The 13531-nt window shown below is 37.7% G+C and overlaps 1 protein-coding gene across 1 annotated transcript; it reads right to left on the bottom strand.

The window, feature by feature from the left end:
* Positions 1 to 440: 440 nt before the first annotated feature.
* On the bottom strand, positions 441 to 13396 carry LYRM7 (LYR motif containing 7). The gene is made up of 6 exons (XM_009895076.1): positions 13258 to 13396; positions 13021 to 13070; positions 10673 to 10745; positions 9955 to 10025; positions 7586 to 7667; positions 441 to 517 (listed from the first exon to the last, which is right to left on the bottom strand). Exons 1-6 carry the CDS (start codon positions 13394 to 13396, stop codon positions 441 to 443), a joined length of 492 nt encoding a protein of 163 aa, XP_009893378.1.
* Between the last annotated feature and the right edge of the window lie 135 nt (positions 13397 to 13531).

Raw genomic sequence — 13531 nt, forward strand, 5'->3', positions numbered from 1 at the left:
TTAATGCCAAGTGCCACAAGATGGTTTTTCACTACTTCAAAGCAGCATATGGTTGACAATAAACTTGTAAATATTACCAGGATTAAGAACTGCATTTAATTTGTATTTAGTTTTGAAAAACTCTGGATTGCTAGGAAACAATCTCTGTCTGAAGACTGTCATAATTAAAAATATTCTGGCTGAATTAACACAATTCAGCAGTGTATTTTTAAGAGAACTGTGTGTCTTCAGTTTCCACGGAAGTATTAGTATCTTCCACAAAAGAAGTGCATGATGGTATCACAGCACACAATAAAATCAGAGACTTGTTTTGAGTCTCTGTTTTCCTGGTAACAATATTTAACTATTTTTAAAATTTAGTTTTAAAACAGGTATCCACTATTGGTTTTCAGAGATCTTATTACAGGGTATTAACCTTCTGGGAGAGGGGCATATTTTCCTCAGGATTCATGCTTTTTTGTTGGTTTATCAAAGTAAGGAGTGTTGTCCTGTAGCAGATCTTTCCTGGGTACGAGCACTGTAATAGAAAAACAACAAACAAACAAACACCAAACTTCTAAAAATATAATCTTATGGAAAATACTATTTACAATTCTAAAGTTTTTACACAATTTTAACCTCTTCCCAACTTTAAGTTCTTGCCATCTAGCTCTTCAGAAATCAGCTTGTCCTTTCTTCGTGAAGGAAATGAGCTTTGTCATGTCAGATTTGGTCCAGCAACAAAAACTAAGGCACAAACACCTGAAATCATAATGCTGTACTTTGACTAGGTCAGACCACTGTGAAAGGTACAGTAAAACATTATAACTGTGTGTGTTTCTGTGCACGTGTGTAATAAATAAAATTCTGTCCAAACTGCACTGATATCCCTTATCTTATAAGAAAGAAAACTGATTTCCTTGAAGGTATGTTCCTTTTGCACCTGTGTACATTTAACAGGCTTCTACGAGCCTTAAGTAAAATTTCAATTGCATTTCTCTTAAATAAAATACTTGTGATTAAGTTTATGACAAAACATGTTGATCTACACACCTGGAACAGGTAGATGAAACAGAAACACCAAAAAAAAAACCCCAACCCAGAACTGGACATAAAGTATTGAAAAACTGAAGTCCAAACAAATAAAGATTGAAAAAAGGATTTTTAACTTTCCTTTTCAAAGCTAAGTTTTAAACATAGCCAATACGCCAAATCAGAATCATCAGAACATACTGCACATGTGGTACATTACAAAATGTAAGTATTGCTTGTATCAGCTTAATCTGAAATTAAAAGTGAAATAAATGGAACAGAGACATTTGTATACTACTAATGTAACTCAGACTGAAACATTAAAAAAAAAAAAATCAGAAAAAATGTCTAATATGACTAACAAGCTCCTAATTGAAATTGTCTTCTTTTTAGTAAGAAAACCTCTGCCTAATTTCTTTTTTTCAAAAAGACTTACCAGAGAATCCCAACATGACTATACACCAGTGCATCTCAAATTCTTTCTTTTTAAAGAATAACATTGCCCTGCGCATTGCTTCTACCACAGCACAGCATCGTTTTATTTGATTAGGGAAAATGTTCCCCTTACCAATATTTGTTCTCACCATCTAAGAAAAGTCTTTGGCTTTTTCTTTTCAGTTATTAAATAGTTAGAGATACAGGACTGCAAAAAAAACAATAGAAGAGAAAAGAAAAACACCAGGTGTAGCTACAATGTATATTGCCAGCTCTAATACAAAAAGTTAAGAGTCAAAAATCGTGACAGTAACTCACTTCAGGAAACCAGCTGCAGCAGTAGGTTTCTGATACATTTTACCTAGTTTCTTTTCTCCCTGCTCTTTCATACAGTGTAGCAACTGATCACTTCAATCTTTTTTTTGGGCAGGGGCAAGGGGCAGGAATAGCTTGGGATGAAGCAAGGACATTATACTAATTCAAATACATCCCAAATGTAAGTATTCTATAACAGTTTTTTTTTTTTTCCCCAAATAGGCCAATATACTATCTATTACAGCAAAGTAAACCTTCACCTAACAAAGTTTCCAAAACAAATATGTAGCATCTAAGATGAAGCACTATGAAAATAAAGTTTTCGCCTTATTTTTATTTGTCAACAAACAGCAACTCAAGCAGCCACATTAGGGCTGTACTTCCACTTTTTTTTTTTGTCTGTGTGTGTGTGTGTGTGTTAATAAATCTGTCCCAAGCCTCTGATTTAATACAAGATGATATCATAAAAGCAACAAGGGAGTTAACTGTAATTCTATTGGCATTACAAAAGTTACCACTGAGCATGAAGATTAAGGATCAAAAAGGTTGATTTTGTTCTGCTAAAACTTCCTTAATCAAAGCTGTACTGGAATTGAATACCTGTTCAATGTGCTACCTAAGCAGACTCATATACCAATGCAGGCATTTCCTACAACCAACTTTGTGCTAAAAACTGGCTCCTACGTGCCACAAAGCAAAGGAAAGTGAAAAGATCCCCTTGGTATTTTCAGCATATACGTGCACAAGACTTTTGGAAGGGACACAGCTGACCCCAATTGACCAAAGAGCTATTTCATACCACTTGACATCATGCTCAGCAATAAAAGCTGTGAGAAGAAGGAAGGGGGCACATTTGCAGGGATGGAGTTCGTCTTCCCAGGTAACTGTTATGCGTGACAGAGCCCTGCTTTTCTGGAGATGGTTCTAAACACCTGCCTGCCGATGGGAAGCAGTGAATGAATTCCTTGTTTTGCTCTGCTTGCCTGCATACCTTTTTCTTCACCTATTAAGTTGTTTTTATCTCATCCCATGTGCTTCCTTACTTTTATCTTTCCAATTCTTTCCCCCATCCCACTGCAAAGGGAGTGCGCAAGTGGCTGTGTGGGGTATAGTTGCTGGCTGGGGTTAAACCATGACACCACCTAGGCATAGACTCAACTGGAAGCTGAAGTCCCACTTCCAATTTCCTCTTTTTAATCTCAGATAACTTTTGCTAACAAACAGGAAAGGATGAAAACAGTAGAGCAAGATATGCAACAAAACGGAGCGGCAGTGGAAACCACACCCATTTATAGGTACAATTTCACACAATGCACCGATCGTGCTATTCAGCATAAACTACAATCAAAATATGGTGACAATTATCTCAACTCTCTAAAATTTCTGAGTTTCTGGATTCAAAAATTTTCTAATGGCATACTCTGTGCTACCAGTGACATTAACAATATAATAAGAGCTATACCAGAATCTGACTAACCAAAGCTGAAGTCTTAGGAAAGGTGCAAACACACTAGAAGCCTGCTCTAAGAATGCCATTTAGGAATCAAGTGCTGTTACTGACCAATTTACCATGGTATAAAGGTAAATATTCTTTTTGTAAGGAGATTTGCTTTTACTCTTTCACTACAGTATCAAGCTAAGCATCAAGTTTGATCTGCTTTTTTGTATTTTGAGTAACATGTTGCTCCTGGCCACAGAGATTTTTCATTGCCATGGCCTTTAAGAATTATTTATTGTGCAAAATAAAAATGTGGTTATTTTGGTATTAGCTTTGAATGTAAATTCCAACTTCACTGAATGCTCTTTACATTTTAATTATACCAGGACAAGTAATAATATCTATCCATTCTATACACTTTTATATACTGGTCATTTTTATTCCTTGGACATACATCATGATGGTCTGGATTTTTTTCTAAGCATTCCTGGTCTTTTAATTGGCAATTCAATACATTATCAAGACTAAATATTTCTCACTTCAATATATATTCCAAACACACACAAACCAGACAGCTCTCAAACTGTGATGGCTGTTTCAAGATTACTGTTTTGTTCTTCCCGCAGTAAGATCAATTACAGAGTAAAAAGAAAAGCTCAGACCTATCCAAAACAAACACAGAAAAAAAAGAAAATAGAAAAAAAAGAATGGGCAAGAGACTGCATAATGACATCACTTGCATTCATAAGCAGGTCAAATGCACCCTGTGTACAGATGCACTCCAGATTTTTTGCTGAAGGACAAAGTCTTCCTGGCCAGTACTAGACTCTGGAAGACCTCCCTCTTCCACACAAAGTTCATTGCCACCATTTCTGTAAGAAGTCTGTAGAATTAGGTGGCAGCAATTCTACCACGTTTTGCTTACGGAGATTTTAAAGGAGGTGACATTAAAGTTCTGCTACAGTCAAAACAGACTATCACCACTACTCTCCCCTTGCTGCTGAGTCAAGTCTTTTCATTGTAAAAGCGTATCAGATTGGTCAAAGGAGATTTCCACTTCATAAATCCTTGCTGTCTACTCCCAGTCCCGACTTCATTTTTAGAACATCTGGAAACAGCTTCCAGGATTGGCTCAACCACCTTCCCAGAGATCCAGGTGAGGCTAACCAGTTTCCCAGATCCTCTCTCTTGTCCTTCGAGGGACAAAATAGGAGCAACATTTGTTATCTTCCAGTTCTCAGGCAACTCCCCTAACCACCATGACCTCTCAAAGATGATTGAGAGTGGCCTCGCCATGACACCAACCAGCTCCCTCACCACCCATGGGTGTATCACGTTAGGGCCCATGGATTTGTGTATGCCCCATCTGTTCAAGTGTTTCCTAGCCTTTTACTTCTCTACCAGAAGTAATTCATATGCTTCACATATTCCCCGTGATCAGAGTCCTGCGATTTGTGAAGCCGAACCTTAGCAGTAAAGACTGAGGTGGAGAAGGTACCAAGCACCTCAGTCTCTTCCCCATTCTTTGTTACCAGGTTCCCTGACCTATTCAGCTTTGGGCCCATATTTTCCCTTCTCTTCCTTCTGCTGTTGATATATCCGTATAAGCTTGCTGTCCTTCATGTTCCTTGCCAAGATCAACTCCAGGTGGGCTCTGGCTGTCCTAACCCCATCCCTACACACTCACACAGTATTCAAATATAAATTTGTATTTGAACACAAATTCATGTGGCTTTTGCAACAGAAGTTCTCCATATTTCCTTGCTGGAGTTCTCTGAACAACTCTTGGGGTGCTGCCACAATATGCTTGGATTCCCAAAAGTCCCTCAGCTAAGACTTTTAAGCACGCACCAGCCTTATTATGACAGAAGGTCTTGCATGGATAAGTCACTGGTTAAATTGTAGGAAGTGAACAATAAATGAACAGGTCTCCCGATGGAGGCATGTCAAAAGTAGAGTTCTACAGGTATTTTTGTTGGCATCTGTTCTGTTCAACATATTTGTAAGTAACCTGGAAAAGAATGTTTTTTAATTATATCATCCTGAATAATTTGTTTAATAAAATGGCTTACTGTGAAGAATTGCAGGACAAGCTCAAGACAGTAAAATGACAGAAAAAATTACATGTAGAGACATGCAACGCATACAGGTAAAAAACCCACTAACTTCACAAAGGAAGTGATAGGTTCAAAACTGACGACCATTCAGATGATTTTAAGGAATACAAGATAATCTTTTAAAATAAATAAATATATGTACGCATAGCAGCCAAAAATTAAATTTAGAATTAGGAATTACTATGAAACCAATTAAGAACGAAAGAGAAAACATTGTGCCATTGTTGTGTGTATAAATGCCTGGCTTGCCCATAGCTTGATGACTGTGCTCAGCTCTGAGGGACAGCTCTTAATAATGTTAAGAGAAATGTAGTAGAATTGAAAAGAGTGCAGAGAATAGCAACAGAATGATCACAGGCATTCATCTCTTGTTTCACAGAGAAGCTGGGGGAAAAAAAAACAAAAAAAGGGTGCAATAAGGGGCTTAAAAATTCATGAACAGGTCGGTGAAAATGGATAGTAATTGAAGAGTAGGACCAGATTGAAAAGTTCAGCAAGTGATTCTTCATAAAAACCAGTAAATTCTTTGTCAAAGGTTCTTGGATGCAAGAAATATGCACAGGTTGACAAGAACAAGTTCATGAGAGGGAAACCCACGGAGGATAACTAAAACAGAAACCATCCCTGGCTCAGGTAGTGCTGCCAGGTGTAAACAACTGGAAGATGCGAAAGTTCACTTGCTCTGTTCCTACTCTCCTACTGTCATCTGCCTAGGATCACTGTGGAAGACTTGACACTGGTCTAGACATATCTTTGGCCTTGATCATAACGGCTGTTCTAAAGTTAAATGCTGTACCAAATCTGAAACTAAAACTACAGACACCACTAAGCAGAAGTGAAAAGAAACAATGTACACAGCTGAAGATTTCTCCTATTGTCTATCACAGTTGTAGGCTGAACCTCTACTTCTGTTGTGTTTGACTGTAAGATAAAAGAACTTCTAAACCAGGAACCAAAATTTCAGAATTTGTAGGCTTTGCATCAAGGCCCTCATTGTGTCACAAATCTTCCAAGGCATAATCCGAAACCTAAATTGTCAGAACGAGGTTTTAAAAAAGAACACTCAATCCTCAAAGAAAAAGCTATTCTATGGACAGCGTACTTGTCATAGTTTGAGGTAAAACAGAACCAATTTTCTGTTCAGTAATTTTACTTTGCACCTAAGCCTTTCTAACTAATGGAACTCTCTCAAATTAACAGCATATTGTCCAGGCACTGTTTGCCCCAGAGTGACTAAGACCTATGTTTATAGTTTATACCAGGGAATGGTAAGCAGTATTGCTTATACTTAGTGCTGTAACAACCAAGGTCAGCTAAATTTGTTATATGCCCCATTGGAAGGTCAGAAGCAGAAAAGCGTAGAGGGGTCACACCTGTGGGGAGGAGTGGACAGGACAGGTGACCTCAAACTGACCAACAGGGTATTCCATCCCATCTCCCTCATGCTCAGTATGGAAGGTGAAGGATCAAAGGGTCAGCCCTGTTTTCTTCAATGGCTGGTGTCTGAGGAGGACTCTGACTGTTTGTCTGTCTTTGATCCAACCTGTGCATTCCTGAATCCAGGTCTAGAATCCAGTTCCCATCTGTCACCGAATCCAATCTGGGACTTTCCCAGTGCCTGCCAGTGAATTTAGAGTCATCCTGGGAGCTTGGTATGGTTTTGTATATATTGTACATATTTGATTTAAGCAGTTTAGTTAGCAGTCTCCTAAACTCATAAGCCTCTTTCTCTCTCTTATTCCTCTCCCTGATGGGAGATGAAAGGAGAGAGGTCAGAGAGCATCTGTTGTTCATTTCAGTGGCCAGTCCAGACCAAACCATGCCAGCATTATTGCATCTGCTAAATCTACTCAGGCAGCTTCTACCTATTTGGTAGAGTAAGTACCTACAGATACTGCAACTATTACATTTAGACATACATTGACTGATTAGCCAGTACATGCATGCTGACCTGTTACCGAATTGCCGTCACTCCTAATAATTAAGGTACCAAGTTAAAACTTCTTTCTTTCAATAAGGGCATTAAATGCAGTCACTGCCTCTTTTCTACCAGCCTCCATATATCAAAATATTTTTGTAGAAACTTTGTACCTTTGAAATCTCCACCTGTTCTAGGTAGTGGCAGTGGGCTTAAATCAAGAGTTCAGGCAGAGAAATGACAGACAGACACTTGTGCCGTCTCTATCCCTTTACTTAGTTTTCAAGTTTTATATTTATTTACTGAACTATAACATTTTTAAACATCTTTTTAGCATGCAGCTTTACTCACATATTTTGTTGGAATCGGTGTGAACTGCCTGAATAACAGAAGTTCTAAGAATCACTTCAACATCTGATGCTATTTTCAGAAGCTAATAAAAGGAAAAAAGAAAACAAACAAAACAACAGAGTAAGTTAAACTATATGTAATTATTCCTGTGTTATTTTCCATTCTAGACAGCTATTCCAATAACAAAAGTCAGTAGGTTCTATTATTCAGTTAATTATGCACTATATATAAGTAGCTTTTACTTTGGGGATTCTGTAGTAACTTACAGGTCGATACCTTGAACATACAGCACAAAAGAAACGAAAATTCTGGTCGGTAACACAGAGCAGTATAAAATCTATATACTCAAATAAAACTGCAAATGAATACAGTGGAATGCAACTACCAAAACAAGTAACTAGTTCCAATGATCGAAGACATTGCTGAATGTCTCAGTAACATTTGACTACCACTAGTGAAAAGACAATCTGGTTCTTGTAACATTTCTGCTCTTGAAATAAGGAGACAAAAATAAGGGCAAAACATGACAAAAATTAAGAATACTGAGGTTTCACAGAAAAGCAATACAGGAACAAGGCATTACCTAAAGATTATCAGAGGCACTAATATTTGGCAAAAGGCCTAGAATTCCTTCCCTCATTAAAAGGATAAGCAGGAGCACTTTTGCTGAATGATTAAGAGACGCTTAATACTTGTTTGCATGATACCTGTGTGAGAAATAAATGAAATTGCACGAGTGAGACACTTCGGGAGACATACTTACACTAGGAAGTAGTGTGTACCAACAGAAGTGGATCTACACTGAATTTCTCTGCCCCCCTTTCCCTTTTAAGGGTCTGGACTAGGTATCCTCCCGTTCCCCCTGCTGAATGACCATTAGCAGCTAGGCTGCATGCTCCTGAAGCACACCTTTCACTTCAGATTCATCTTAAAGGAATTCTGCTATTTGCTCTGAGAATGCTTCACAAAACAAGCACAATCATATCAAGTGGAGATAAACAACGTAACTTCAGAAGCGCAGTCCTGGTCTGAACTAAAATGCTGCAGTAGATTCAGCTGCCACATCTCACATTCTAATACTGCAGATAGTTACTCCTACCTCCTCAGGTCACTCCATAACTAAGTGTTTGATGTCATATTAGGAGACATTGCAGCTTTCTATTATAGCAAAGTAATGCACATTTGGTTGGCTGATATTCATTTTTTTAGCTGCTGTCCAAAGCAGAACACTAACACCCCCACGTTTATGCAAGCAAGTGCCCAAATTCTCACATATCATTTGATTTAGCTGCTCTGTATCTGAGTCTATTCAGTATATACATATATAAGTATATATAATAAATATGACAGCTTCTATGATGTTCTAGGATTATGTAGTTGTGATGAAAGTCTAGAATTTATTCCAGTGACACATTTAACTAACCCATATTAAAAAGTTACATGTGTGTATTTTGTAGGTTGCCTTTCCTAAAAAATATAGATTTAAAAATTACAACAAGTATTCTTCCTATAACAAAAAGAACATACAATCCAACAGATCAGGCACGGGGAACATAAACACAGAAGTATTACTATTGGGGCTTGGCAAGAAGCAGAAAGGCTAGAAAGTCCTAACTAATGCTCAGAACTATTTATGTTACTGTCCAGTGGCTGGTATGATGCAAAGGTTTAGATTTCCTTCAGCAAAGGACAAGTTTCTTCCAACTAGTGCCCAATGACAACGTAAATACAGTCTGTTAAAAGGCTGAGTGACAAGAACTAAATTATCCATTCTGTATGGAAGTTAAGAAACAAAAATATCTAAAATATAGAAGTTTCATTTCAGGTCTCAAATTTTACAAAAAATGACTCAGTAAAAAGTGTTAAGATAACAACTGAGCAAAGATAACTTATATAGTGAGTTAACAGAATGTTCTACTCCTTTAACTGACAGTAACTGAGCCGATTATGCAAATTCTCTGTATCTTTCCATGTCTGTCTATACAACGAAGATCAGATAAAGTTAAGTCACCACGGTTTAGATAGATATTACAAGTAAAGTATACAAAATATCTACATGAAAATATCAACATAAAACGTTTTTTTTCCATAATTGTATTATAAGCTTCAAAATAAGCATGCTGAACTACCAGAAGACACTTTCTCCTTACGTATTTTTGTATGTGCAAAATTCTTTAACATACTATTAATACCAGAGGAGGTATCAATATATTTATAAACAAAGATCCATGTAAAAGCCTTTCAGACTCACCTGGCTCTCACAGTGTCTCAATAAGTACTTACATTGATTTAGAGACCCTTTAAGTAAAAAGCTCCTTTTTAAGTATTCTTATGCAAAGTGGAAAAAAACCAATGAAAACAAGAAGTACCTCATTTATCTTCTCTTCAGATCTCTCATCTTGGTTATTTTTGAATTCTTCATTTATCTTTTGTCTTGCAGCTAAATTAAGAAAACAAAAAAAACTAAGGTGTGAACAAAATATCTATGTTGTCTTTGTCACTGCCTCAAAGCTCAGAATCCTAACTCCTTTACGGCACCTTCCTGGTGCACTCTGCCTGAAGTATTCTGACATAAGATTTCCATGGAGTTCAGGTAATGTTATATTTTGACAGGTATAGGAATACAATATGATTGCCTATCTAGCATTCTGAGCTTTAAAAATAACTAACATACAGAAGCCAATACTAACAGTTGGTTTACTAAAAAAGCAGCATTTATCTCCTGAGGAGCAAGCATACATAAAGAGAATCAACTCACATGTTTAATACAGTTGAACACGCTTTGGCTGGACTGAAGAGAGAAAGTTAAAAAAAACCCCCACCAAACCAGCAAGGAAGATCGCAAGGTTCCAAAAGAGATGTTTTCCGTATGAAATATGGCTTCAGTGCTCACAGTCTAACAACCAGTTGTTTCAAATTAAAGGATGTCTGGTTATAGACACAGAAGTTTTCCCAATGATTACTTATAAAATGTGGAAGGAAATAATTTAAAGGAAGATTATGTTAAGAATTCTCTTTCTGTGTATTCAGAGAAGAAAGTTCCACAGAATAATAGGTAAGCATCCACCACACAAAAAAGTATCTCACCTTCAAGGGCTCTGGTATCATTTTTAAAAACTTCCTGTCGGGTTCTGTGTAATGACTTAAAAAGCTTCAAAACCTGTCAATACAACATCAATAGAATTAGCTTGTTTGCTAGCAGGACCCTTAGTTAAAATGAACATGTTGCAATTAAGAGCGTTCTGGTTGATCTTTCGTGTTCTTCCTATTTAGTACAGAATTTGATACGGAATCAGTATCTAAGATACTTTTCCTCAATTCCTGATCAAGTAACTTGCAGCCAAAGCAGGTGTGAGGAAATCAAAATCCTAGACAGTTCTAAACGTTTAAAATTAATCTAAAATGCTAGAGAGTACTAGCACTACACTCCTAAATAATAATTTGGCATGACAAGAATATAATCCTAAAAAATACATTGATGCAAACATATTTATTATGCCAATAACAAATAAATCCAACAGAATCAGAATAACTCCAAAAGTCAAGTCAACCAAAGGGTTATCAAAGGGCACATCACTGGATATTCTCTGATTACAAAAAAAAGAAATATAAATAGCTAAAGTATTCTTACACTCACAAGCAAATATGAGAAAGAAAATTTCAAAAGGATCTCAAACTCTATATTCTCTAATTCACCAATTATTTTTCATGTCTCTGTATAATACCCAGGCAAAACCCCTGAGAATCACAGCTCTCAATCACATGATTTTGGCTGTTTGTTCATATAGACTGTAATGAACTACAGAAATCCTGAAGTCCTATTCAGACTTTTCTACTGCTTGTCAGAGATTAACAAGAATCTCTGACAAGCATTAAAAAAAAAAAATCTTGATAATGAGATACCTTTTGAAGTTATTTCTACTACTTCCTAGTGTGTTTTGGCATCTCTAGAAGGCACAATTCCAGATACTTCATGAAATCTTAAGGTGTTTTTTCATAATTAATACTCCAAAAATTTCTTAGAATGCAGAAGAAACACGGTTGTAATTGAGAAATTACTATCTTCTTTATCAGTACGCTTTGTAACTGTGCAGCAGGAGATGCAAACAAGACTGTCCGCTAAAAGTATAAGGCAAATAAAAACATCCTGGCAGGATGCTGAAAAAGTGTTGCCTCTGCTTTAAATCTGTCAAAGGCAGAGAGAGAAATGGCAAGCTTCTCTGACAGCTATTACTTCCAACAGATGTCAACACATTTTTAGATTTTCAAGCTAAGTTCTCACGCTCTGCTCAGCTGGTCACTTGGCTACACCTTGAGATAATTCATCCAGAAGTGTATACACACAAAAAGACAGGTTTTAGGAAGAGGAAGTAAGAAGAGGCAACTTTCCAGTTCAGTATTGCTTCTTTAACATACTACTACCACAACTTTAGTGCTATTAAGGGACAACTTACAAATAGGAACAAATTAAAATCTTGCTTCACCACCCAGAGTAGACCACATCATAATTTATATTGTAATTTATGATTTAGCATCTTGTTGATCACATGCTACTGCATTACAGATTTTTCTGGAAAGAGGATAAACTAGTGCATTCCTAATTGCATAATAGTCTCACTAATGTTTAAGTAAAAAACTTTCGTCACTTTTACAAGAATTAGTATGTGATCTGACAATCTGTTAAATCAATCTGAGCAGAGACATGTAAAAGAGAACATGGACTCTGCTAACACACTTTCAGCTTCTGTGTCCTTTATAATTAGCAACTGAATAGTACCATGTTGCCTTTAATTGCAGCATTGCCTAGATGGCTGATTCTGTGGAAAGTAAACCGACAGAATTAAAAGCCAGCAAATAAATTTCTTGTTCTGCAGAGGTATGTTAAGAGATTTTAATAAATTATTTGGACAGGACATCCTGAAATATTTCTACCCCTCCTGTCCCTTCCCCACCGGCCCCGGCTCGACGCAACCCCCAGGTCCCCGGTAGGCCTGGGGAGGGGTTGCCACATTTGCAAATAGTAAAGATAATATTACAAGTGGTTTTGAGTCAAAAACTGAAGAAGCGTTTCATGGTTATTCTGAACTCTTTGACCAACAATTTTCAGGCATCTTCCTCTGCTATTTGCCTATTTCTGCAAAATTCTCCTAGAAAGTTCTTCACCACACCAACCACAGAGTAATTATATTAGATAACTTTGAAGCAAGATATATTAATGCTGACTCCTTTGAGCTCTACAGTCACCCAATGAAACACAAAACTCCCCTAATACCTCAGTATGTTAGCACCTCTAATACTAGGCTTTAGAACACTTCTGAAATGGGCTCAACTCCCCAAAAAGTACTCTATAATGTAAAGATTAAAGGTTTAAACAAGTCTTGCGTTAGCTTTTCTTCATCTTCCCATCACAATTAATTCTCTTGATGCATTTTAACCTCTACTTGACTGTCATGTCCCAACCTGTTTCCGTTTTCCGCAACAGCCTCTCCATGCAACCCTACTTTCTACTACCTAGTTTTGTGTCCTTGCCCTGAAAGCCTCTGCCTGTTGGTACTATAAATGCTAGGAACTACTAGGATAAAAGCTTCTACCGTACAGAGACATACAAAGAACAACTCCCTTACGTCTATAGTGTGCGCCTAGGTACTATCAAGTACAGCCAAAGGCTGTACCTTTGGCTAGGTACAGCCAAAGGTCGCAAATATGAGGGGAAACACGGCACACTTCTTCAGCACTGCATGTGCTACCACCAATTCCAAGCAGCCTGGGCACCAGGCAGCGCACCGGAGACAGAAGCCCTAGGTCCGGCATGGCAGCACCGGCCCGCCGGCGGCAGCCTTCCCCCGACGCCTGGGCCGCTCTAGAGCACGGGTGACTCCCCACCTCACGCAGGGCGCAGGCCAAACCGGGAAGGGCGTCTCACACAGGGCCGGCCCTGCGCAGGCC

Source organism: Charadrius vociferus, unplaced genomic scaffold (assembly GCF_000708025.1).
Source record: "Charadrius vociferus isolate BGI_N301 unplaced genomic scaffold, ASM70802v2 scaffold271, whole genome shotgun sequence".
Taxonomy (NCBI): Eukaryota; Metazoa; Chordata; class Aves; order Charadriiformes; family Charadriidae; genus Charadrius; species Charadrius vociferus.